At 45.8% G+C, this 22,953-nt stretch overlaps 1 protein-coding gene across 1 annotated transcript in view; it reads left to right on the top strand.

Annotated features, from left to right (window-relative positions):
* The window catches only part of LOC121576452 (ephrin-A2-like), a 201,857-nt gene extending 179,272 nt beyond the window's left edge, over positions 1 to 22,585 (top strand). The window contains exons 2-4 of the mRNA XM_041889603.2: positions 5,514 to 5,806; positions 11,278 to 11,343; positions 21,148 to 22,585. Coding sequence (XP_041745537.1) covers positions 5,514 to 5,806; positions 11,278 to 11,343; positions 21,148 to 21,275 — 487 coding nt within the window. The 3' untranslated portion in view covers positions 21,276 to 22,585. The remainder of the gene's footprint in view (positions 1 to 5,513; positions 5,807 to 11,277; positions 11,344 to 21,147) is intronic.
* The last annotated feature ends 368 nt before the right edge of the window (positions 22,586 to 22,953 follow it).

Here is a 22,953-nt window from a genome sequence, read left to right as displayed (position 1 = left end):
AATGAGTGAGAATACTTGTGACAAATGTTACAGCCCTAGCTGGAGCCTAGATTGGACGTTGCTGTGGGCAGGAAGGCTAGGCCTAGACCAGGACTCCAATGTAATCAGATGACATGCTGATGAAAAATGGGTTTGAAGTGTTTAAAAGGGTTGTGTCAAGTTATTAAGTCCATTTGTTTGTATTAAGTCAATTTGCCGAGGTCATCGGTTAATTGCAGAGTAAATTCCTCTGTTTGCTTTGGGTGTGTGTCAAAAATGGAGGAGCGGACGGCGGAGGTAAAAAAAAAAAAAGTCACGTAATTTCCACGTCTAGGATACCGATCCTGGCAACCCCCAGACAACGTATACCGACTTTTGCCAAAATCTTCACAATGTAAACAAACCTGGTCTGGCTTTTTGCTGTTAATCCTGGAATTCCAGGAAAAATCCTACAAACGAATCAACAATAGCATGCGTCAGGCTTCCAGAGTCTATACACAGATTGGTGTGGGTATTAAAGGGGCATAAAGGATCTGTATGGAGAGTAATCTGGGGTACTGTAGGCAGAAACTGAAGAGTAATGTTCTACCCCATGTGCCCCCCATCCACCCACACACACACCACCACCACCATCTCCTGTTCCATCCTGGACCTGTGTTCTGCAGACAAACAAGCAGCTGGAGTTCTCTGTCAGAGGGTCGAGCAGGTGGCACGGAAAGCACATGTTTTTGTATTTTTGCTGGGTGGTGGGGTGAACTGGCCCGCAGGGAGGGAGAGATAGGGAAAGGAATGCTGGGAGGGGAAAGTTCTCTATTGTACCCTCTCTCTCTCTCCACTCACGTCATCTCATTGGTCCAGGGGGCCAGGAAGTTCTGATATGATTGGTCACATGCTATCTTCCATGGGTGATGGTAATGCAAGCTTTAAAGGATTGGTCACAATGTTGTCATAACATGTTTTTACTTTAAAGGCAGCAGTTTACAGTATCTTCTGGGAAATTTTGAAATTCACTATTGCCATTTTTAATATCTGTGTCCCTTTTAAACATGAAACATAATCGTTGTTAGACAATGAAAGTATAGAGCTCCAATTTGCAGTGGTAGTTCTTTTCAAATACATTTTATTGAGCTATCCCTTTAAGCTTTAAGAAGCGTTGTATAATTCCTACTAGTACAGAAGAGAGCGTCCTAGCTCTTTTCCACCACCTGAAGTCAGAATAGCGTTCTAAATTATCCATGCTGTTCGGTTTTGACGTCTTCCCTTTGCAGATGCCTTCTTCCTGCATGCATGGCTTCAAAAGCAGACAGCCTTACGAACAAACATTTAGCCCATGAAATCATAAAGAGGGGCTGAGTTAAACCACATTGCCAGGTCCAAGCTGAGCTTGACAAGACAGTAAATCAGAGAAGAAGTGGTCTTCAAAAAACCACACAAGAAACCCAGGCCGGCTTTTAAAGTTCAGCCCTCCTAAATCACCCAGTTATAAACACTTTATAATGCACTTATAAACATTGGGCCTGATTAATTAAGCTCCCACGGGGGGTTTGGTTTGTTGGTAGTCAGACAGACTGTGAAGACTGAAACTCTCTGGGAGCTTTCAAAGTCCAGGAACTCACCCTGTCTTTTTTCATAGTTTGAAAGCTAAATTGATCAATCACCACCATGTGTTTCTGATCTCAGAGGAATGGGACGGGCGGTTGACAAAATGGCCGCCATGCATGGTGCTTGCTTGTCCACGTTGGATTGAGGGCAGTGAGAATGTTGTGAGAACGCGTTTGGTGTATGGAAGGGAAGAGTCTGGGCCAGGCGCTAGTGCATGTTTAGAGGCTGTCATAGCAAACCACCAGAGAAGCATCCAGCTGCTGATTATTCGTGCTGAGGCCGCCTGGTCTGCAAACCTCAAAGCGCATGCGCTTGCGTTTCAGATGGTATGTTTGCGTCTCAGATGGTATGTTTGCGTCTCAGATGGTATGTGCGCGTGCAACCTGTAGACATTTGTTGGTTGGGTGTATCGCAAGAGTCAGTAGCTTTGTTCCAGGGTGTCAGTGTGCTACGCGCATACCAGTCGGCGCACTAGCTATGATCCAGGGCGTTATGTTAACCACTGTTGCGTGTGCAGCTAGCTAGCACACATTAGCTAGCTAGTACACACAGGGCCATAACTACAGTACATATGAGGTCACCGGAGTCTAAACTTACTGTTGAGAGTTAGAATAGTAGAATACACAAGGTGCAATTTCGAAACATAGTTGTGCATCAGCAGTTTTCCTTTTGTTATGTGTCACTCACTGACAGTCACTCAATTAAGCCATTTCAGTTCAAACATTTTAGATTGGTAAATTAGTCTAGTTAGTCTAGCCGTCTATCTAAACTTGTAGTAATCATGGCCGAATGACCAACCGGGCACACATGGCACGTACCCAGGGGCCCTGACCTCCAGGGGGCCACCATTGATTTTCTTAGTCACTCTCACTCAGATATCGTATTAAAATGTGTCGAATTGCAGGAAACTAGCTTTACAACTGAAAAAAATAAAGTTTTTAATCCCATAGTTTTAATCCCATGTGTGAATGAAGCCACAGCAACCAATGTGATAATGGCTGGGGTCATTTTTGCTTGTTTTAGCTGTTCTCCAAATAGCATTTGAGAGTTTTTTAACTATATACTAATGCAGTACATGAGCTCACAAAAACACAGACCCTGGTTACGGCCCTGAGTATGTACATATAGCTAGCTAGTACACACACAACACTAGCTAGTACATAGCTTCTAATTCTAAATGTCATTTCACCACCCGTGCTGCTGTTGGCGGCAACGCAACATCCTCTATGGCACCGTTAGAGCTGTCTGAGCTCGTATACAGCGTCTGTGTCCTGAGAAGGTATCTGCAGGAGCAAGACCCTATTGAGCCATCAGGGTGGAACCTGTCTCCCCCCTGACAGGAGTAAACTGTAGCCAGGATGATATTTGATTTGCTGTAAATGTCTGAAAGGGGGAAGGTGGGGGGCGGCTTCAACAGAACCACCAATCACGACATGCAGGTGACAGTGGGGGAAGGGAGTGCCGAGGCTGGCGCGAGTGATTGCAAGACCACAGATAGCTTGCATGCATTAGCTCTCCCTCACACTCACAGAAACACACACATACACATACACGCACACATCACACACCCCTGGCTGCCGTTTTATTGATATTTGGATCTGTCATGATGTTCTTCCTCTCCTCCCACCTGACTGCCTAACGAGGTCATTTCCATTTCCAACAAAGTGTCACGGAGCTCAATCAAAGACTGGATGCTGCTCCATCGCTCCGTCAAACCCTTCCTCGATCTGCCTCCACTGTCCCTTAATGACTGGCAATGCTGCCAAGAACCATGGGAAACGACAGAGCGGGAAAGGAGGGAGAAGGATAGGATATTGATTTATCAAAAATAAAGGACTATTTCAATCCCGAAAGAGAGATGGCGATGGCCGCAGCACTCAGAGAAAAACAGAAGCCGGGGGGGCAGCAGAGGGTGGGGGGAGGAGTAGTGTGGGGGGGGAGCCGGGAGGGCAGCAGGGGTAGTAAAGGGGGGACTGGAGAAGATCCTCACACAGCAGCTGGATAGGCCCCTCTAACACTAATTCCAACCCCCCCAGATTACCTGTCATCTGATGCCAGGCCTGCCTGCAACCCCCTTCTCCCCCTTCTCCCCACTCCATAACATAACCCCGTACCCCCCATCCTATCCCCCTGGTGGTCCCCTCTTCTCCCTCACTTTTCCACGCTCTGAGCCCACGAGCTGCAACTGATCTGGCGGTACTTTCACCAACATGGCTGGTGTTTGAGCAAGGGTTTATCACTACAAGACTCAAAATGGCGACGTCACTTCTCCCCACCAGAGCCCTTTGAAGGATTATGGGCCTCATGGCGCGACTGATAAGGAAATTCGAGAGGGAGAAGTGACGCTCCGTCCAAGGGGGACTCAGGGGGTGACTTATACGGTGGTCAGTCTGTGAATTTTGGGTCTGTGTGTCAAACCTTTTCTCATATTGGCTTCAGAGTTTATGTGGTTAATTACGAAACACAGTGGCCCGCAATTAAATACAGTACACACACCAAGACCAGATTTCACATGTATACAAACAGTTTGATGTGTAAACCATCTCTAGAACCATCTCGTAGATTTAATTTGTGATTATCTGTTAATTGTGTATTGTGATTTAGAATAGGAATTTGGTTACGGTCACAGCATTAACTATGTGAGGTCTAGGAGCAGGTGCCTCAACGGCGGGGGGTAAGTAGGGTTGGGTGGTATCCAGATTTTCATACCGTCATACCGTTTCTGTACCATACCGGGGTATATGAAATTACCGAATGTGTACATAAGGGGTGCTAAAAACTACAACATTTTTTTAAATTAGTTGTTTTACGCACAAAACAATTTAGGCAACAGGGATCTTGATCCAGGAGGGGATTTAATGTCTCTGCTGTAACCAAGAAGCTTGATCTTGACCTCTAGCCACTTAACTAGTAAGTTAGCAAACCAAATGCATAGCTGGAACCCTGAGCTGCACATAATTTATTTGACACATCTTAGATTTCTTATAGTTGTACCTTACTTATAGTTATAAGCAGTGGCGTAGCACGCAGCCCGATGCCCCCAACGACTTGTCACTTAAGCTGCGGACGCAAAACTATTGGGAAAATCCATGTGCAGTGTGATTGAGCCAGACAGAGGACTAGGGCCTGGAGAAAGTGGAGATGGAGCCACACAATCGTCATCTGGGCTGTGATTTGAGCCGTTTCACCTGGTCTCGTGCGATGGAGTTAATAGCCATGGGGGCGAGGGCGGTATAGCTACCTGTAAACTTGCACGTGGTTGCACTCTCTGGGATTTTGTTATTAGAGGGCCAGATCTGTGCCACCGTGCAGGTGCTCAATTTGTATCGAAATTGCCATGAGCGACAAAGTCATTTGGCCAGAGCTGGGCGAGAGCCAGGGCCCTGTGAAAGAGCTTAATGAAGCTGCTCTCACTCTGTGAACCCCTGCCTCCAGGCCCTTGTCCTCCTCCTGCACCCGTTCACCACCTCTTCTTTGTCCTCCTCACCCAGCTCCTTCGTCCATAGAGTATTAGCACCATGTTATGCTGTCTTTATACCTTTCTGTGTTAGTATGTATCAGATGGACGATAGGTGCTGTTGATAGGTAGTCTGTTCTTGAGAGTGCTTTAGGTGGAATTCATAGTCATTTAGTTGGGTCCATCAGGGGCAGAAACATTGCCCACTTTAACGTTGTTTCATCTGGAGCTCTGTTACAGTACATGCCTCTATTACATTTATATTACGTGTTTAGTGTTCTGTTTATATAACAGTTGATGAACATAATAATAATAACCTGCCCAGGGACTGCGGTTGAAAATTAGCCGGCTGGCTAAAACCGGCACTTTTACTGAAACGTTGATTAATGTGCACTGTCCCTGTAAAAATAAACTCAAACTCAAACTCAAACATATGTTTTTTAATGTTCATATTTGGCCTATGTCTCATCTGCAGGTTTCTCCATGGGGAGTACACAGTGGAGGTGGCCATCAACGACTACCTGGACATCTACTGCCCCCACTACGAGGACCCGCTCCCCCAAGAGCGCATGGAGCGCTACATCCTCTTCATGGTCAACTACGACGGCTACACCACCTGCGACCACCGCATGAAGGGCTTCAAGCGCTGGGAGTGCAACCGGCCCCAGAGCCCCAACGGACCGCTCAAGTTCTCAGAGAAGTTCCAGCTCTTCACCCCATTCTCGCTAGGCTTCGAGTTCCGGCCGGGCCACGAGTACTACTACATCTGTAAGTAGAACATGTGATTCACCCCCACACTGGTTATGTCCCCAAGTTATGTAGAGAAAATAATATGCGAGGAAGAAATTACTTTGGATCCCCCACTGACCACACCAAACAGAAACAGCTGTGACCCGTCAAGAATATTCAGCTCTGTCAACCCATCGCTCTTCAGTTGATGGATATAAGGGAATGTCAGGTGGATCTACTTGTTTCCTGGTCATTTGAAGGTTGATTTGATCTCATTTGGTGGGAAGCGGCGGAGGAAGGGGAGGAAGCCAAAATAGCGTTAGGGGTTTAATTAATAGGCTTTGCTTTGTGGTTTCATTTGGCTCCCATGCATGGTTCCCTGCTAGTGCCAGGGCTAGGAACCAACCAGGAACGGGCTGTTCACACCACAGTGTGAGAGCCAGAGAGGTAGAGCACAGCCTGTATACACAGAGAAGTGGCGGATGACTATTCTGCATCAAAACCAACTTTACCTGCTATTTATGAGAAACGAACGATCGTTACCAGGTACTTCTTTGAAGTAATTCAATAGAATTGTGAACCAGTTGATATCAAATGGTTCCTTGCGCTAATTAGTTTAATTTAAACAAAATATAGTTACAAGGCAAAAGCAATGTAATTAAGCTGTTACAAGGTAAATCATGGCCCGTGAAATGAAGCGTAATCAAACAGACGTACTGTGACCAATCACAACATACAGCGACCAAACCAGAGGGGAGCCCAGACATATCGTTTATCTCCAGATTCCGGTTGACTTGTCCATCCATGTGTTTTGTGCCTGACCTGCCGTCCTTTTCTGTGGCGCCCAGACGCATCCCATTTCCTTCCACCCCTTGATTAAAATTTCAATTTGTCAAATGGCAAGCGAGCTATTAGCTGGGTGTTTAGCTTCACGGGGTGAGATCGGTGCAAAACCAGTTACCGGCGACCTCATGCGGAACGCTTCAAATTATGCTGATTGGTCAAATCATATTTAGCTGAGGGAACCTGATAGGGTAATTGTGTCCTTCTGGCTACGGACTGTGGTCATTGCAATTTTGTGGACGCGGTGCAGCGGGTTGAACACGGCCAGACAGGCCTGACACCTCGCCTACTGGATGCCCCATGCCCACACACGCCCAGCTTTGACTTCAAGGTCGTGGTATGCACGCCACTTCCCATTTCCCTGCGTCGGAGGTGTTTCCCCTTCCGTGGTCACATAACCCAGGTGCGGTGTGTCCATGTGCATGGCAGGACAGGGCTAGGTTTGCCAGGCCGGTTGCATTGCTACTAGCATTAGCACAGTAACATACTACTGTAGCTGGTCCCATAGACTTCCAGTCATTGAGCCAACAACTATCCATTTAAAAGTGCGTCTCAGCAGAAATAAAAAATAATTTGCTAAATAATTTATTTTACACAGCACCCCTGGCCCATCACTCACTCACGTCTAAATGTTCCACCCCTAACCAGTGGGCTTATTCTACTCAGCAGGATGTTGTCGTTCCTGGAAAAGAGGAGTGGAGGAGAGACAGAGGACTGGCAACAAAAAGAAAAGCGAGTTCAAATTTGGCATTCAGTGTCTGCCGATTCTTCCCCTTCCTGAGCTGTTTTTAATGCACTCCTCCTCATAGTGCCTAGCCAGGCCCGCATTGTGTGGCCCTTTGTCCCCGACAGCAGCCCAGGCCCCCCCCCCCCTTCAGAAAATGGTTCCAATATTGTTGCTGTCATGGCCCTGTGGTGTTAGGGAAAAGGGGGATGCTTGAGAAGTCGGAGAGTTACCGGGGAGTTACCGGGGTGAAAAGGGGGCTTAGCTCTGTGAACCAAGGGTCATGTCCATCACCCCCAAAGTGACCCCCCTACCTCGCTACCCTCCTCTACCGCTCTACCCTCTCTACCCCCTCTACCCCCCTATCCCCCTACCCCTCCATCTCATCTACCCTCACCCCTCTACCCTACCCCTCTACCCTACCCCTCTACCCCCTACCCCTCTAACCCCCTACCCCCCTACCCTCCTCTACCCCCCCCTACCCCTCTACCCCCACCCCTCTAACCCCTACCCCTCTAACCCCCTACCCCCTACCCTCCTCTACCCCCTCTACCCCCTACCCCTCTACCCCTACCCCCCTATCCCCTACCCCTCTACCCCCTACCCCTCTACCCCCCTACCCCTCTAACCCCCCTACCCCCCTACCCCCTACCCCTCTACCCCTCACCCCTCTACCCCTACCCCCTCTACCCCCCTACCCCTCTACCCCCTACCCTCTAACCCCCTACCCCCTACCCCTCTAGTGGTCCTCTGTAGCTCAGCTGGTAGAGCGCGGCGCTTGTAACGCCAAGGTAGTGGGTTCGATCCCCGGGACCACACATACACAAAAAAAAAAAATGTATGCACGCATGACTGTAAGTCGCTTTGGATAAAAGCGTCTGCTAAATGGCATATTATTATTATTATTATTATTACCCTACCCCTCTAACCCCCTACCCCTCTACCCCCTACCCCTCTAACCCTCTACCCCTCTACCCCCTACCCTTCTACCCTACCCCTCTATCCCCTACCCCTCTACCCCCTACCCTCTACCCCTACCCCTCTACCCCCTACCCCTCAACCCCCTACCCCCTACCCCCTCTACCCCCTACCCCTCTACCCCCACCCCTCTACCCCCCTACCCTCCTCTACCCCCTACCCTCTAACCCCCTACCCCCTACCCTCCTCTACCCCTCCACCCCTCTACCCCTACCCCCTCTAACCCCCTACCCCCTACCCTCCTCTACCCCCCTACCCCTCTACCCCCTACCCTTCTACCCCTACCCCTCTATCCCCTTACCCCCTACCCTCCTCTACCCCTCTACACCCTCTACCCCCCCAACCCTCTACCCTACCCCTCTACCCCTCTACCCCACTACTCTCCTCTACCCCTCTACCTCCCTACCCCTCTACCCCAAGCTCCCAGAGCTGATGGAGGGCTAGAGGTGGCATTCAACGTACCCTATCAGACCCCTATTCATCTGCATTTCCATATACCCCATACACACACACACACACACGGTCCAGACTGCTCCGTCACTGCCAACAACAACCCTCTCTCCACTCCCCTCTCCACCCCATGTGCACTCAGGCGCAAATACCAAATATGCACACTCAAATACAAACCCAAATAAACACACACACCCCGAACCCCAACCAAACACCTTTTCCCCATCTGAACTGATTCCCCACCGTGTTTAAAAGACCAATTACCAATAATGCTGATGCAAGAAAGTGGCGATTTTGGTGCCTGTTATTTGTTTTGAATAAAACAGTGTTGTTTTATGGATACCGAGAATCAAAATAAAACAGAATTCGCTACAGTGAAATTACGAAAGTGCTGCCTTCCATTTTGGGCACAAAAAAGTACACTTTTGACTGGACAAAATGGTTTTCCAAGGTTAAGAATGCAGCACTACGCCCAAAGCAGTGGAGGCTGCTGAGGGGAGGACGGCTCATAACAATTGCTGGAACAGAGCGTATGGAATGGCATTAAACACATGGAAACCATGTTTGATGTATTTGTTACCATTCCACCCATTCCGCTCCAGCCATTACCACGAGCCCATCCTCACCAATTAAGGTGCCACCAACCTCCTGTGGCCCAAAGTCAAATCAAATGTTATTTCAACTGGTGTAGACTTTACCGTGAAATGCTTGCTTACGAGCCATCCCAACAATGCAGTTTAAAATAATAAAATAAAAATAGAAACAAGGAATAAAATAAAATACACAAGAATGGAGCTATATACAGGGAGTACCAGTACCAGATCAATGTGGAGCTATATACAGGGAGTACCAGTACCAGATCAATGTGGAGCTATATACAGGGAGTACCAGTACCAGATCAATGTGGAGCTATATACAGGGAGTACCAGTACCAGATCAATGTGGAGCTATATACAGGGAGTACCAGTACCAGATCAATGTGGAGCTATATACAGGGAGTACCAGTACCAGATCAATGTGAAGCTATATACAGGAGTACCAGTACCAGATCAATGTGGAGCTATATACAGGGAGTACCAGTACCAGATCAATGTGGAGCTATATACAGGGAGTACCAGTACCAGATCAATGTGGAGCTATATACAGGGAGTACCAGTACCAGATCAATGTGGAGCTATATACAGGGAGTACCAGTACCAGATCAATGTGGAGCTATATACAGGGAGTACCAGTACCAGATCAATGTGGAGCTATATACAGGGAGTACCAGTACCAGATCAATGTGGAGCTATATACAGGGAGTACCAGTACCAGATCAATGTGAAGCTATATACAGGGAGTACCAGTACCAGATCAATGTGGAGCTATATACAGGGAGTACCAGTACCAGATCAATGTGGAGCTATATACAGGGAGTACCAGTACCAGATCAATGTGCAGAGGTACTTGAGGTAGATATGTAGATGAAGGCAGGGCAATGTGACTAGGCATCAGGATAGATAATAATACGCGTAAAATAAAGAACAGAGTAGCAGCAGCAAATGATGAGTGTAAAAGTGTGTTTGTGTTGAGTCGGTATGCGTGTGTTATGTCTTTGTGTGCGTATAATGTATGTGAATGTGTGTGGGTTTTGTGTCAATGTAGTGTCTGTGAGTGAGTGTGTACATGGTGTGTATATATAGTCTAGTGAGTGTGTATAGGATCAGTGCAAGATAGAGTCAGTGCAGATAGTTCGGGTACCGTTCATGTTCTATTTAGCAGTCTGGCTATTCTTTCTTTGGCTATTCCCGATGCTGTGGTGTTTTGGTTGTTTCTAGTGATGCTATTAGCATATCAGAGGTTGCATCGAGTTGCTTGTTGTTTTTCCTTACTGAGCCATATGGTGTGTGAGTAAGCTGAGGCACTTGGACTGTGGAGTAGTGGAGTTTTGTTCCTAGCACTCCCAGTCACAGTAACAGCCTGCAAAGTGATTAGCGAGCGAGACTAACGTCTCAGGACATGCAGCACCTGGCCACCACGGTGTTCCATGTTCCAACTGTGGTGGCAATGTCAGAGGGACAGGGTTACACAAGAAGACAAGGGTCAAAAACTCCTCAGGTTTACAAACTTGACTTCTGGCACCCAAATTCTTCTACCAAGATGGCCACTGTTGTTTTCACACATAATTGGATACTGCCCCTCAACTGGGTTGCTAATAAAATGGTGTGGATTAATTTTGCGGGGAGACTGAAAGAGGACTGAAATGAGTATCTGATGGATCACCTCTGTGAAATCTGGGTCCAATGAGGATAGGGTACATTTCAGTTATAGCCCTCTAATGAAACATACTTACCGTTCTTCCCAGGCCGTATAATTTGAGCTATTTTCTCAGAGATTTGATTAGAAAACTGCTGCTGAATGTGTTATTCATTAACAAACACATGCCTCTCTCTCTCTCTCTCTCTCTCTCTCTCTCTCTCTCTCTCTCTCTCTCTCTCTCTCTCTCTCTCTCTCTCTCTCCTCTCTCTCGTTCCAGCGTCTCCACATCCTAACCTTGTTGGGAAACCCTGTTTGAAGTTGAAAGTCTATGTCAAGCCCACAAGTGAGTATTTTCTTCTCTATCCAGTCTTTAGGGAATGTCGTTATGAAATAGCTTACACTCCATTTTAGTTTCACTGGCCTTTGTTCAGGACAAAAACATCTTTCTCTTTCTAACTTTGCCATTCATTCTGCCTTGTTAAGAATGGTTATAGTCAGCAAAAGAGGCAGCAACACGTTCAATTAAGTTGTAGAGCTTTCCATCACACCCATTGTGCATTATATTGCTGTATAGGCATCCATATGTATTAATGTCTACAAATAGATAGAAATGTGTTAACGTATCAGACAGATGGTTCACATTTTTACCAAAGAGGCAAGGCAGTTTTTCATGCGACACTCTCCCAAGCACTTGGAGAGCACTGAAATGTGTGAACTCTCGTACTAGTCTTTCCCAGCATAGTTCCACATCTCTCATTCTGAACCCATATTAACCCAGGGAAGACAAACAGCAGGACCACCTGTGGGTCAGAACCTAACCTGCAAAGCCATCTGCTTGGTGATTGATGAGGGTAAACCTTCGTTCCATCTCTGTCTTTGCTCAGCACACTATCATCCAGACCCCTATTTAGGACTGCTTTGGATCCCAGCCCTTTTGAGTTAAACCACTAGGACTCTGTAACAAAACACATACAGACAGACAGACAGACACACACACACACACACACACACACACACACACACACACACACACTGCAGTCAGAGGTAGATGCTGCTGCCCTCACAGTCTGGTGGAAATAATTCATCTGACGAGGGCCAGATAATGATCCTAACTTTGACCTCCAACTAGTCATCATTCACCAAAGCCCGATGCTGTGGTGTCCCACAGAGATCTGTTGCGGGCCCATTTTACAAGTCGCTGAAGCAGGCACCAGAGCAGGTACTGGCCATAAACTAGGGCTGGGACGATACCAGTGTCATGATACTCGTTAGTATCGTGGCAAGCAAACAAAACACGAAGCAGATTTAACTTTAGGAAAACAGCCCTAATGTTGGAAACAAACGCCATTATGTTGTCATCCAGTCACTGGAAGTTATTTTCCAAGCTATAACACACAATATTTGACATAAAGCAGGTTTTAAAGGACCAAATAGCTCTGCTTCGTGTTTTTATTTTTGCCATGGAAAAAATATAGTGATACTGGTATCGTCCCAGCCCTACCATAAACATGAGGTTTAAAGTTGACTTAACCTAAAACCAGCTTTGGTGTGAGGTGACGTTCTCCACTGCTCTTTCAATTACAATTTGATGTAGTAAAGCTCCTGAGGTATGGTAATACACATACAATGTGTTTAGGTTACAAAACCATACGGGTCACTATGGAGTAATTGTGATGTACCCACAAGGTACGGCCCAATCTGGCCCTCATACCATCATGGCCACCTAATCATCCCCAGCTTCCAATTGGCTCATTCATCCCCCCTCCTCTCCTCTGTAACTATTCCCCAGGTCGTTGCTGTAAATTAGAATGTGTTCGCAGTCAACCTACCTGGTAAAATAGGGGTTACATTTATTTTAAAAAATTATAGTGTATATGTTGTGCTCTTGTACTGTAGTCCTTTCCATATGCATTGTTGTAGGGATTTGAATGGAGAGGTTTAATTTCAGCTGTTCGTTTATCGAGTTGATTTTAAAGGCAGCTCGATGAAGGCAAAAAAAGAGTTGTCCGCCTGCAGTTGTATGTTCCTTTTCCGACTCACAGAAGGCATTCATTCATTTTAAGCTATTTGTACAAAGCCTTTGTAGAAAAGGAAAGGTATTAAACTCACAATTCACACTACTGTGTCAATATTTGGAACAGTGTCATTTGCTGAGTAATGTCTTTGGGGATTTTCATTTGGAGTTTAACCCGACTTGTCGTGTCATTTCATTATCTCTGTACAATTGTGAATAAACATGTTAGAGATGATCAATTTCACACGGCAGTTAAAATATTATGATATGGACAATAAAAATCATATTATGGAACGTTTCAATTGTCGTTCTCTTTTGTTGCCATGGCTTATTAGCATGATAGCATTTTTGTCTTTATTTTTTGCTCCTTATGTGTTATAGTGTAATTGAATCATAAGATGTATTGTTTGAACACACAATTACATTGTATACGGTATGTAAACATCGTAGTAAATATGAATCCTATAGGGAATCCTATGCTATAGGCACATTTCAATTACCTTAGCATTTATAATAAATAGTACACTGTTAAAAATAAACACAAAAAATACTCTAGTGTATAACCAACCAGTGGCTGATGATTGATTGTTGAATGTTATATTTACATAGTTACGAGCTCTGGCTCTTTCTTAAAACAAAAGCTTGTCTGCACAAATAATGTGCACCGCTCTCTCTATTTGAATATCTGGAGGACAAAAGCATTTATTGGATTCCGTGATTATGTCAGGATTCACGGGTGGATTTTGATGTGGGTTAGCTTGGAAGTTGGGAGTTGCATTTCCATAGGCCGGACAGATCCTGTGTGGGTTAGAGATTGTGAAATATATATATACAGTACCAGTCCAAAGTTTGGACACACCTACTCATTCAAGGGTTTTTCTTTATTTTAAATTTTTTTTACATTGTAGAATAATAGTGAATACATCAAAACTATGAAATAACACATATGGAATCATGTATTAACCAAAAAAGTGTTAAACAAATCAAAATACATTTTATATTTGAGATTCTTCAAATAGCCACCCTATGCCTTGATGACAACTTTGCACACTCTTGGAATTCTCTCAACCAGCTTCACCTGGTATGCTTTTCCAACGGTCTTGAAGGAGTTCCCACATATGCTGAGCACTTGTTGGCTCATCCCAAACCGTTTAAATTTGGTTGAGGTCAGGGGATTGTGGAGCCCAGGTCATCAAATCAAATCAAATGTATTGGTCACATACACATGGTTAGCAGATGTTATTGCGAGTGTAGTGAAATGCTTGTGTTTCTAGTTCCGACAGTGCAGCAATATCTAGCAAGTCATATCTAACAGTTCTACAACAAAAACCTAATACACACAAATCTAAGTAAAGGAATGGAATAAGAATATATAAATATATGGATGAGCAATGTCATTATCATTATCAGAGTGGCATAGTCTAAGATGCAATAGATAGTATAGAATACAGTATATACATATACGATGGGTAATGCAAGACATTAAAGTGGCATTATTAAAGTGACTAGTGTTCCATTTATTAAAGTGGCCAGTGATTTTCAAGTCTGTATGTAGGCAGCGGCCTCTCTGTGCTTGTGATGGCTGTTTAACAGTCTGATGGCCTTGAGATAGAAGCTGTTTTTCAGTCTCTCGGTGCCAGCATTGATGCACCTGTACTGTCCTCGCCTTCTGGATGATAGCGGGGTGAACAGGCAGTGGCTCTGGTGGTAGTTGTCCTTGATTCTCTTTTTGGCCTTCCTGTGACATCGGGTGCTGTAGGTGTCCTGGAGTGCAGATAGTTTGCCTCTGGTGACCGCACCACCCTCTGGAGAGCCCTGCGGTTGTGGGCTGTGCAGTTGCCGTACCAGGCGGTAATACAGCCCGACAGGATGCTCTCAATTGTGCATCTGTAAAAGTTTGTGAGGGTTTTAGGTGACGGGCCAAATTTATTCAGCCTCCTGAGGTTGAAGAGACGCTGTTGCGCCTTCTTCACAACACTGTCTGTTTTCAGTTTGTCACTGATATGTACGCCAAGGAACTTAAAACGTTCCACCTTCTCCAAAGCTGTCCCGTTGATGTGGATAGGGGGGTACTCCCTCTGCTGTTTCCTGAAGTCCACGATCATCTCCTTAGTTTTTTTTTACGTTGAGTGAGAGTTTATTTTCCTGACACCACACTCCGAAAGCCCTCACCTCCTCCCTGTAGGCTGTCTCATTGTTGTTGGTAATCAAGCCTACTACTGTTGTGTCGTCTGCAAACTTGATGATTGAGTTGGAGGCGTGCATGGCTACGCAGTCATAGGTGAACAGGGAGTACAGGAGGGGGCTGAGCACACACCCTTGTGGGGCCCCTGTGTTGAGGATCAGCGAAGTGGAGATGTTGTTTCCTACCTTCACCACCTGGGGGCGGCCCGTCAGGAAGTCCAGGAGGCAATTGCACAGGGCAGGGTTGAGACCCAGGGCCTCAAGCTTGATAATGAGCTTGGAGGGTACTATGGTGTTGAATGCTGAGCTATAGTCAATGAACAGCATTCTTACATAGGTATTTCTCTTGTCCAGATGGGATAGCGCAGTGTGCAGTGTGATGGCGATTGCATCGCCTGTGGACTTATTGGGGCGGTATGCAAATTGAAGTGGGTCTAGGGTGACAGGTAAGGTGGAGGTGATATTATCATTGACTAGTCTCTCAAAGCACTTCATGATGACAGAAGTGAGTGCTACAGGGCGATAGTCATTTAGTTCAGTTACCTTTGCATTCTTGGGTACAGGAACAATGGTGGCCATCTTGAAGCATGTGGGGACAGCAGACTGGGATAGGGAGAGATTGAATATGTCCGTAAACACTCCAGCCAGCTGGTCTCCGTATGCTCTGAGGACGCGGCTAGGAATACCGTCAGGGCTGGCAGCCTTGCGAGGGTTAACACGTTTAAATGTCTTACTCACGTCAGCCACGGAGAAGGAGAGCCCACAGTCTTTGGTAGCTGGCCGCGTCGGTGGCACTGTGTTATCCTCAAAGCGGGCAAAGAACTTGTTTAGCTTGTCTGGCAGCAAGACGTCGGTGTCCGCGACGTGGCTGGTTTTCCTATTGTATTCCGTGATTGTCTGTAAACCCTGCCACATACGTCTCGTGTCTGAGCCGTTGAATTGCGACTCCACTTTGTATCGATATTGACATTTTGCCTGTTTGATTGCCTTGCAGAGGGAACAACCACTCTGTTTGTATTCTGCCACCTTGCCATGGTTAAATGCGGTGGTTCGTGCTTTCAGTTTTTCACGAATGCTGCCATGTATCCACGGTTTCTGGTTAGGGTAGGTTTTAATAGTCACAGTGGGTACGACATCTCCTATACACTTCCTTATAAACCCACTCACCGAATCAGCGTATACGTCTATATTATTCTCAGAGGCTACCCGGAACATATCCCAGTCTGCTTAATCAAAACAATCTTGAAGCGTGGACTCCGATTGGTCAGACCAGCGCTGAATAGTCCTAATCACGGGTGCTTCCTGCTTTGAGTTTCTGCCTATAGGAAGGGAGGAGCAAAATGGAGTCGTAGTCAGATTTGCCGAAAGGAGAGCCTTGTATGCATAGCGGAAATGAGTGTAACAATGGTCGCGCATTTTTCCAGCGCAAGTGCTACAGTCAATATACTGTTAAAATCCTCAGCTACAATAAATGCAGCCTCAGGATAAATGGTTTCCAGTTTGCATAAAGTCCAGTGGAGTTCCTTGAGGGCCGTCGTGGTATTGGCTTGAGGGGGAATATACATGGCCGTGACTATAACCGAAGAGAATTCTCTTGGGAGATAATACGGTCGGCATTTGATTGTGAGGAATTCTAGGTCGGGTGAACAAAATGACTTGAGTTCCTGTATGTTGTTACAATTACACCATGAGTCGTTAGTAATGAAACATAACCCCCCACCTCTCTTCTTCCCAGAGAGATGTTTATTCCTGTCGGCACAATGTACTGAGAACTCAGATGGCTGTATGGACATGGACAGTATATCCCGAGAGAACAATGTTTCTGTGAAACAGAGTATGTTACGATCCCTGATGTCTCTATGGAAAGCAACCCTTGCTCTGATCTCATCCACTTTGTTGTCTAGGGACTGGACATTAGCGAGTAATATAATCGGAAGCGATGGGTGGTGTGCGCGCCTCCTAAGTCGGTCGGCCTCTGGAATCAGTTCAAATGCCCTGGGTGGTGCGAACAAAGGATCCTCTATGGGAAAGTCGTATTCCTGGTCGTAGTGCTACTAAGTTGACGCCGCTCTGATATCCAATAGTTCTTCTCGGCTGTATATAATTACGCTTAAGATTTTCTGGGCTAACAATGAAAGGACTAGAAACGAGGCAGCCCTCTCTGTCGGTGCCATATTTAGTCAGGAATTCCATCACTCCATCACTCTCCTTCTTGGTAAAATAGCCCTTACCCAGCTGGGAGGTGTGTTGGGTCATTGTCCTGTTGAAAAACAAATGATAGTCCCACTAAGCCCAAACCAGATGGGATGGCATATCGCTGCAGAATGCTGTGGTAGCCATCCTGGTTAAGTGTGCCTTGAATTCTAAATAAATCACAGACAGTGTCACCAGCAAAGCACCCCCACACCATAACACCTCCTCCACCATGCTTTACGGTGGGTAATAAACCTGCAGAGATCATCCGTTCACCCACACCGCGTCTCACAAAGACACACCGGTTGGAACCAAAAATCTCAAATTTGGACTCCTGACCAAAAGCCCAAGCAAGTTTATTCTTATGATTGGTGTCCTTTAGTAATGGTTTCTTTGCAGCAATTTGACCATGAAGGCCTGATTCACACAGTCTCCTCTGAACAGTTGATGTTGAGATGTGTCTGTTACTTGAACTCTGTGAAGCTTTTATTTGGGCTGCAATTTCTGGTTGGTAACTCTAATGAACTTATCTTCTGCAGCAGAGGTAACTCTGGGTCTTCCATTCCTGTGGCGGTCCTCATGAGAGCCAGTTTCATCATAGCGCTTGATGGTTTTTGAGACTGCACTTTAAGAAACTTTCAAAGTTCTTGAAATGTTCCGTATTGAATGACATTTATGTCTTAAAGTAATGATGGACTGTCGTTTCTCTTTGCTTATTTGATCTGTTCTTGCCATAATATGGACTTGGTCTTTTACCAAATAGGACTATCTTCTGTATACCCCCCTACCTTGTCACAACATAACTGATTGGCTCAAACTCATTAAGAAGGAAAGAAATTCCACAAATTAACTTTTAAGAATGCACACCTGTTAATTGAAATGCATTCCAGGTGACTACCTCATGAAGCTGGTTGAGAGAATGCCAAGAGTGTGCAAAGCTGTCGTCAAGGCAACAGGTGGCTATTTGAAGAATCTCAAATATAAAATATATTTTGATTTGTTTAATACTTTTTTGGATACTACACGATTCCATATGTTATTTCATAGTTTTGATGTCTTCACTATTATTCTACAGTGTAGAAAATAGGAAAAATGAAGAAAACCCCCTTGAATGAGTAGGTGTGTCCAAACTTCTGACTGGTACTATATATATACACACAGTTGAAGTCGGAAGTTTACATACACCTTAGCCAAATACATTTAAACTCAGTTTTTCACAATTCCTGACATTTAATCCTAGTAAAAATTCCCTGTCTTAGGTCAGTTAGGATCACCACTTTATTTTAAGAATGTGAAATATCAGAATAATAGTAGAGAGAATGATTTATTTCAGCTTTTATTTCTTTCATCACATTCCCAGTGGGTCAGAAGTTTACATACACTCAATTAGTATTTGGTAGCATTGCCTTTAAATTGTTTAACTTGGGTCAAACGTTTCGGGTAGCCTTCCACAAGCTTCCCACAATAAGTTGGGTTAATTTTGGCCCATTCCTCCTGACAGAGCTGGTGTAACTGAGTCAGGTTAGTAGGCCTCCTTGCTCACGCACGCTTTTTCAGTTCTGCCCACAAATGTTCTATAGGAGGTCAGGGCTTTGTGATGGCCACTCCAATACCTTGACTTTGTTGTCCTTAACCCATTTTGCCACAACTTTGGAAGTATGCTTGGGGTCAATGTCTATTTGGAAGACCCATTTGCGACCAAGCTTTAACTTCCTGACTGATGTCTTGAGATGTTGCTTCAATATATCCTCATAATTTTCCTTCCTCATGATGCCATCTATTTTGTGAAGTGCACCAGTCCCTCCTGCAGCAAAGCACCCCCACAGCATGATGCTGCCACCCCTGTGCTTCACGGTTGGGATGGTGTTCTTCGGCTTGCAAGCGACCACCTTTTTCCTCCAAACATAACGATGGTAATTATGGCCAAACAGTTCTATTTTTGTTTCATCAGACCAGAGGACATTTCTCCAAAAAGTACGATCTTTGTCCCCATGTGCAGTTGCAAACCGTAGTCTGGCTTTTTTATGGCAGTTTTGGAGCAGTGGCTTTTTCCTTGCTGAACGGCCTTTCAGGTAATGTCGATATAGGACTTGTTTTACTGTGGATATAGATACTTTGTACCTGTTTCCTCCAGCATCTTCACAAGGTCTTTTGCTGTTGTTCTGGGATTGATTTGCACTTTTCGCACCAAAGTATGTTCCTCTCTAGGAGACAGAACGCGTCTTCTTCCTGAGCAGTGTGACGGCTGTGTGGTCCCATGGTGTTTATACTTGCGTACTATTGTTTGTACAGATGAACGTGGTACCTTCAGGCATGTGGAAATTGCTCCCAATGATGAACCAGACTTGTGGAGGTCTACAATTTTTTGTCTGAGGTCTTGGCTGATTTCTTTTGATTTTCCCATGATGTCAAGCAAAGAGGCACTGAGTTTGAAGGTAGGCCTTGAAATACATCCACAGGTACACCTCCAATTGACTCAAATTATGTCAATTAGCCTATCAGAAGCTTCTAAAGCCATGACATCCTTTTCTGGAATTTTCCAAGCTGTTTAAAGGCACAGTCAACTTAGTGTATGTAAACTTCTGACCCACTGGAATTGTGATACAGTGAATTATAAGTGAAATAATCTGTCTGTAAACAATTGTTGTAAAAATTACTTGTGTCATGCACAAAGTAGATGTCCTAACCGACTTGCCAAAACTATAGTTTGTTAACAAGAAATGTGTGGAGTGGTTAAAAAAACGAGTTTTAATGACTCCAACCTCAGTGTATGTAAACTTCCGACTTCAACTGTATATATGTATGTGTGCATATTTACAATTGCAGTATGGTGGAGAATGTGGGGACCTGTCTGTTTAAGACCTTTATTATACAAAACAATCTGGCCTTGCCTCCATCCAGCCTCTGCCCAAACCATTATCAAAATTCCTTTCCCTAAGTCTGCTATGTGGCTGTTTATTTTCATCTGCTCTGAGAAGGCCAAATCCTAATCTTGTTTGGGAGACGGGGGTTAACCTTGGGTTTTCCCAGAACACAACCCCCCCCCATATTTTGGCAGAATGGAAACAGCCTACTACTAATATTTAGTCAGGAAATCAGAAAGCTATTAAAGTAATGTTAAATAGAGATCCTCGAGGGAGCTGTAAGGAAAGAGAGCTGAGGTGTTTTAGCTAATGTTAAATATGCTAGTACGGAGTACATTTTAAGACACCGTCAGCCTCACACCTCAACTCTCCTTGAGTCAGTTGTCAACCCTTCATTGTTAAGCCTCAGCCTCGGGTGTCCTAAAATGGACATCGTACACCAGAGCAGTGTTTAGGCCCCGCCCACTGTTTGATTGGCTGTCTCTCTATTGGTGTGACTCGTGTCTTCAAGACGAGTCTCCCAGCACAGACCTGTCAACAACACGCTTCTCACTCTGCCCTTGTCGACATTGGAGATGTCAGTGAAAGTGAGAGGTGCAAACAACATCACACTTGTATGTACTGACAGATCAGATCTGGGTCACGGAGAAGAAAAGAACCAAAAGGCGTCAACTTTGCCGTGTTTGCTTTTGACAAAGCCCAGATATAGCAAGATTGAAACTGCACAAGGATTTGACTGTATTATATTGCAACCTGATTGAAGCATAACCTCTCTCTCTCTCTCTCTCTCTCTCTCTCTCTCTCTCTCTCTCTGTCTATGTCTCTGTCTCTGTCTCTCTGTCTCTCTCTCTCTCTCTGTCTCTCTCTCTGTGTCTCTCTCTCTCTCTCTCAGATGACTCAGTGTATGAGTCCCCAGAGCCCTTCCTGACAGACGACAGCACCGGTGGCTGTTGCGTGGCCGCCCCTTGCTTCTCCCTCATGCTGGCCATGCTGCTCACGCTACTCCTGTCCTCCTCATAGCATCTTGGGCCCGCCGGCCGTACCCCCCTTGAAACGGAACCCCACCCCCACCCGACTTCCCATTGAATCTTCCGCCTCTGAACCCTGCAAGGAGACATGTCTCCTCCACACCCCATCTCCCCCCGCCTGTCTTCTCCTCCTCTCATATCGGTCCACTCTCCTCCACCCTCCACCCTCATCCCCTCGACATGCACCATCTGGACACTGTAAACTCATACTGCCCCTCCCTCCCTCCCTCCCCCCCACCCAGAACCCTCCAACTCCTCAGCGTAACCCTTGCTTCATGACCTCTGGCCTCTGACCCTCAGCCCACAGCTCAAGTCCAGGTGGTGATTAAGTGGAGTAGTCCTGGGGGACCAGGAAGGAGTCCCTTAAAGACAGGAGTCCCTTAAAGACAGGAAGGAATCCCTTAAAGACAGGAAGGAGTCCCTTAAAGTCCTTACAAAAACAGCCTCCCAGCTGCAGAGGAGTGTTGGGATGTGCAGGAAATGGAGGGTGTTTTGAACCGAACTGAGCACGAACTCCCCTCCTACTGGTCTGGATGGTCGATGGTCGACAGTGACTGTTGTCGTCGACAGCGACGTCTTCTCCACTTAAGGACTCTCTCATGTGCATCTTCATCTTCGGACTGTTTGTGTTTCTCTTTGAGTCTTTGTGCTTTGATTATGCTCAATAGCGTCCCACTTGTACATGTTCATTCTGTTACAGTGTATTGTACAGTAGTATATTTCTTTGTCACCTTGGCTCCTGCAGTGATAGATCAAAGGTGAACCTTCTCTTTATTTCTCTCTCTCTCTCTCTCTCTCTCTCTCTCTCTCTCTCTCTCTCTCTCTCTCTCTCTCTCTCTCTCTCTCTGTGTCTCTCTCTCTCTCTCTCTCTCGTGTCTCTGACCAGTCTCTAACGTCTTTGCAATTTCTAGCAGTAGCATCCCAGAGTAGATGAGGACCTTTTCTGTAAATCTGCCAAAGACACTTGTTTAACTTTTATACTGGGAGAACAGGGGGGTGGGACGGCGCTGTCGTGGCTCTCCAACGAGGTCGTAAGCAGCCATAGAGCTCTGTGTAGACCCTCCCAAACATGCCATAGGGGTCCCATCCCGGACAGGGCAGTGTACAATTTTTAAAAAGAGGATCTATTTGTCATACAAAAAAAAGAATGTTATGTAAAAACAAACAAATGCCTTTTTTCCACTGGTGCTGAATTCAAAACGAGTCTCTCCATCTCATGCTGCGGTGCTCTCTTTCTCATTCTCACTACTCTCTCTCTACCCCTCTTCTCTCTCTCTCTCTCTCTCTACCCCTCTTCTCTCTCTCTCTCTCTCTCTCTCTCTACCCCTCTTCTCTCTCTCTCTCTACCCCTCTTCTCTCTCTCTCTCTCTCTCTCTCTACCCCTCTTCTCTCTCTCTCTCTACCCCTCTTCTTTCTCTCTCTCTCTCTCTCTCTCTCTCTCTCTCTCTCTCTCTCTCTCTTTACCCTCTCTCTCTATGTCTCATTCTCTCTGACCCCTCTCTCTCTCATGCTCTGAATGTGAGGTTTTCACCGCGTGACGTTTTCGCCGTTTGACACATGCCCATTGCTATGTCAGGTCCTCTTGTCTGAGTCCCAGTACTAAGGCTGTCGACTGCTGGGTCATTCTGGAGACATGGGCCCGGCATCACCAGGGGAATGGACAATGTGAG

Source organism: Coregonus clupeaformis, chromosome 11 (genome assembly GCF_020615455.1).
Source record: "Coregonus clupeaformis isolate EN_2021a chromosome 11, ASM2061545v1, whole genome shotgun sequence".
In the NCBI taxonomy this organism is placed as follows: domain Eukaryota; kingdom Metazoa; phylum Chordata; class Actinopteri; order Salmoniformes; family Salmonidae; genus Coregonus; species Coregonus clupeaformis.
Note: the sequence above shows the minus strand (reverse complement) of the source record. Positions and strands in the feature narration are given on the sequence as shown.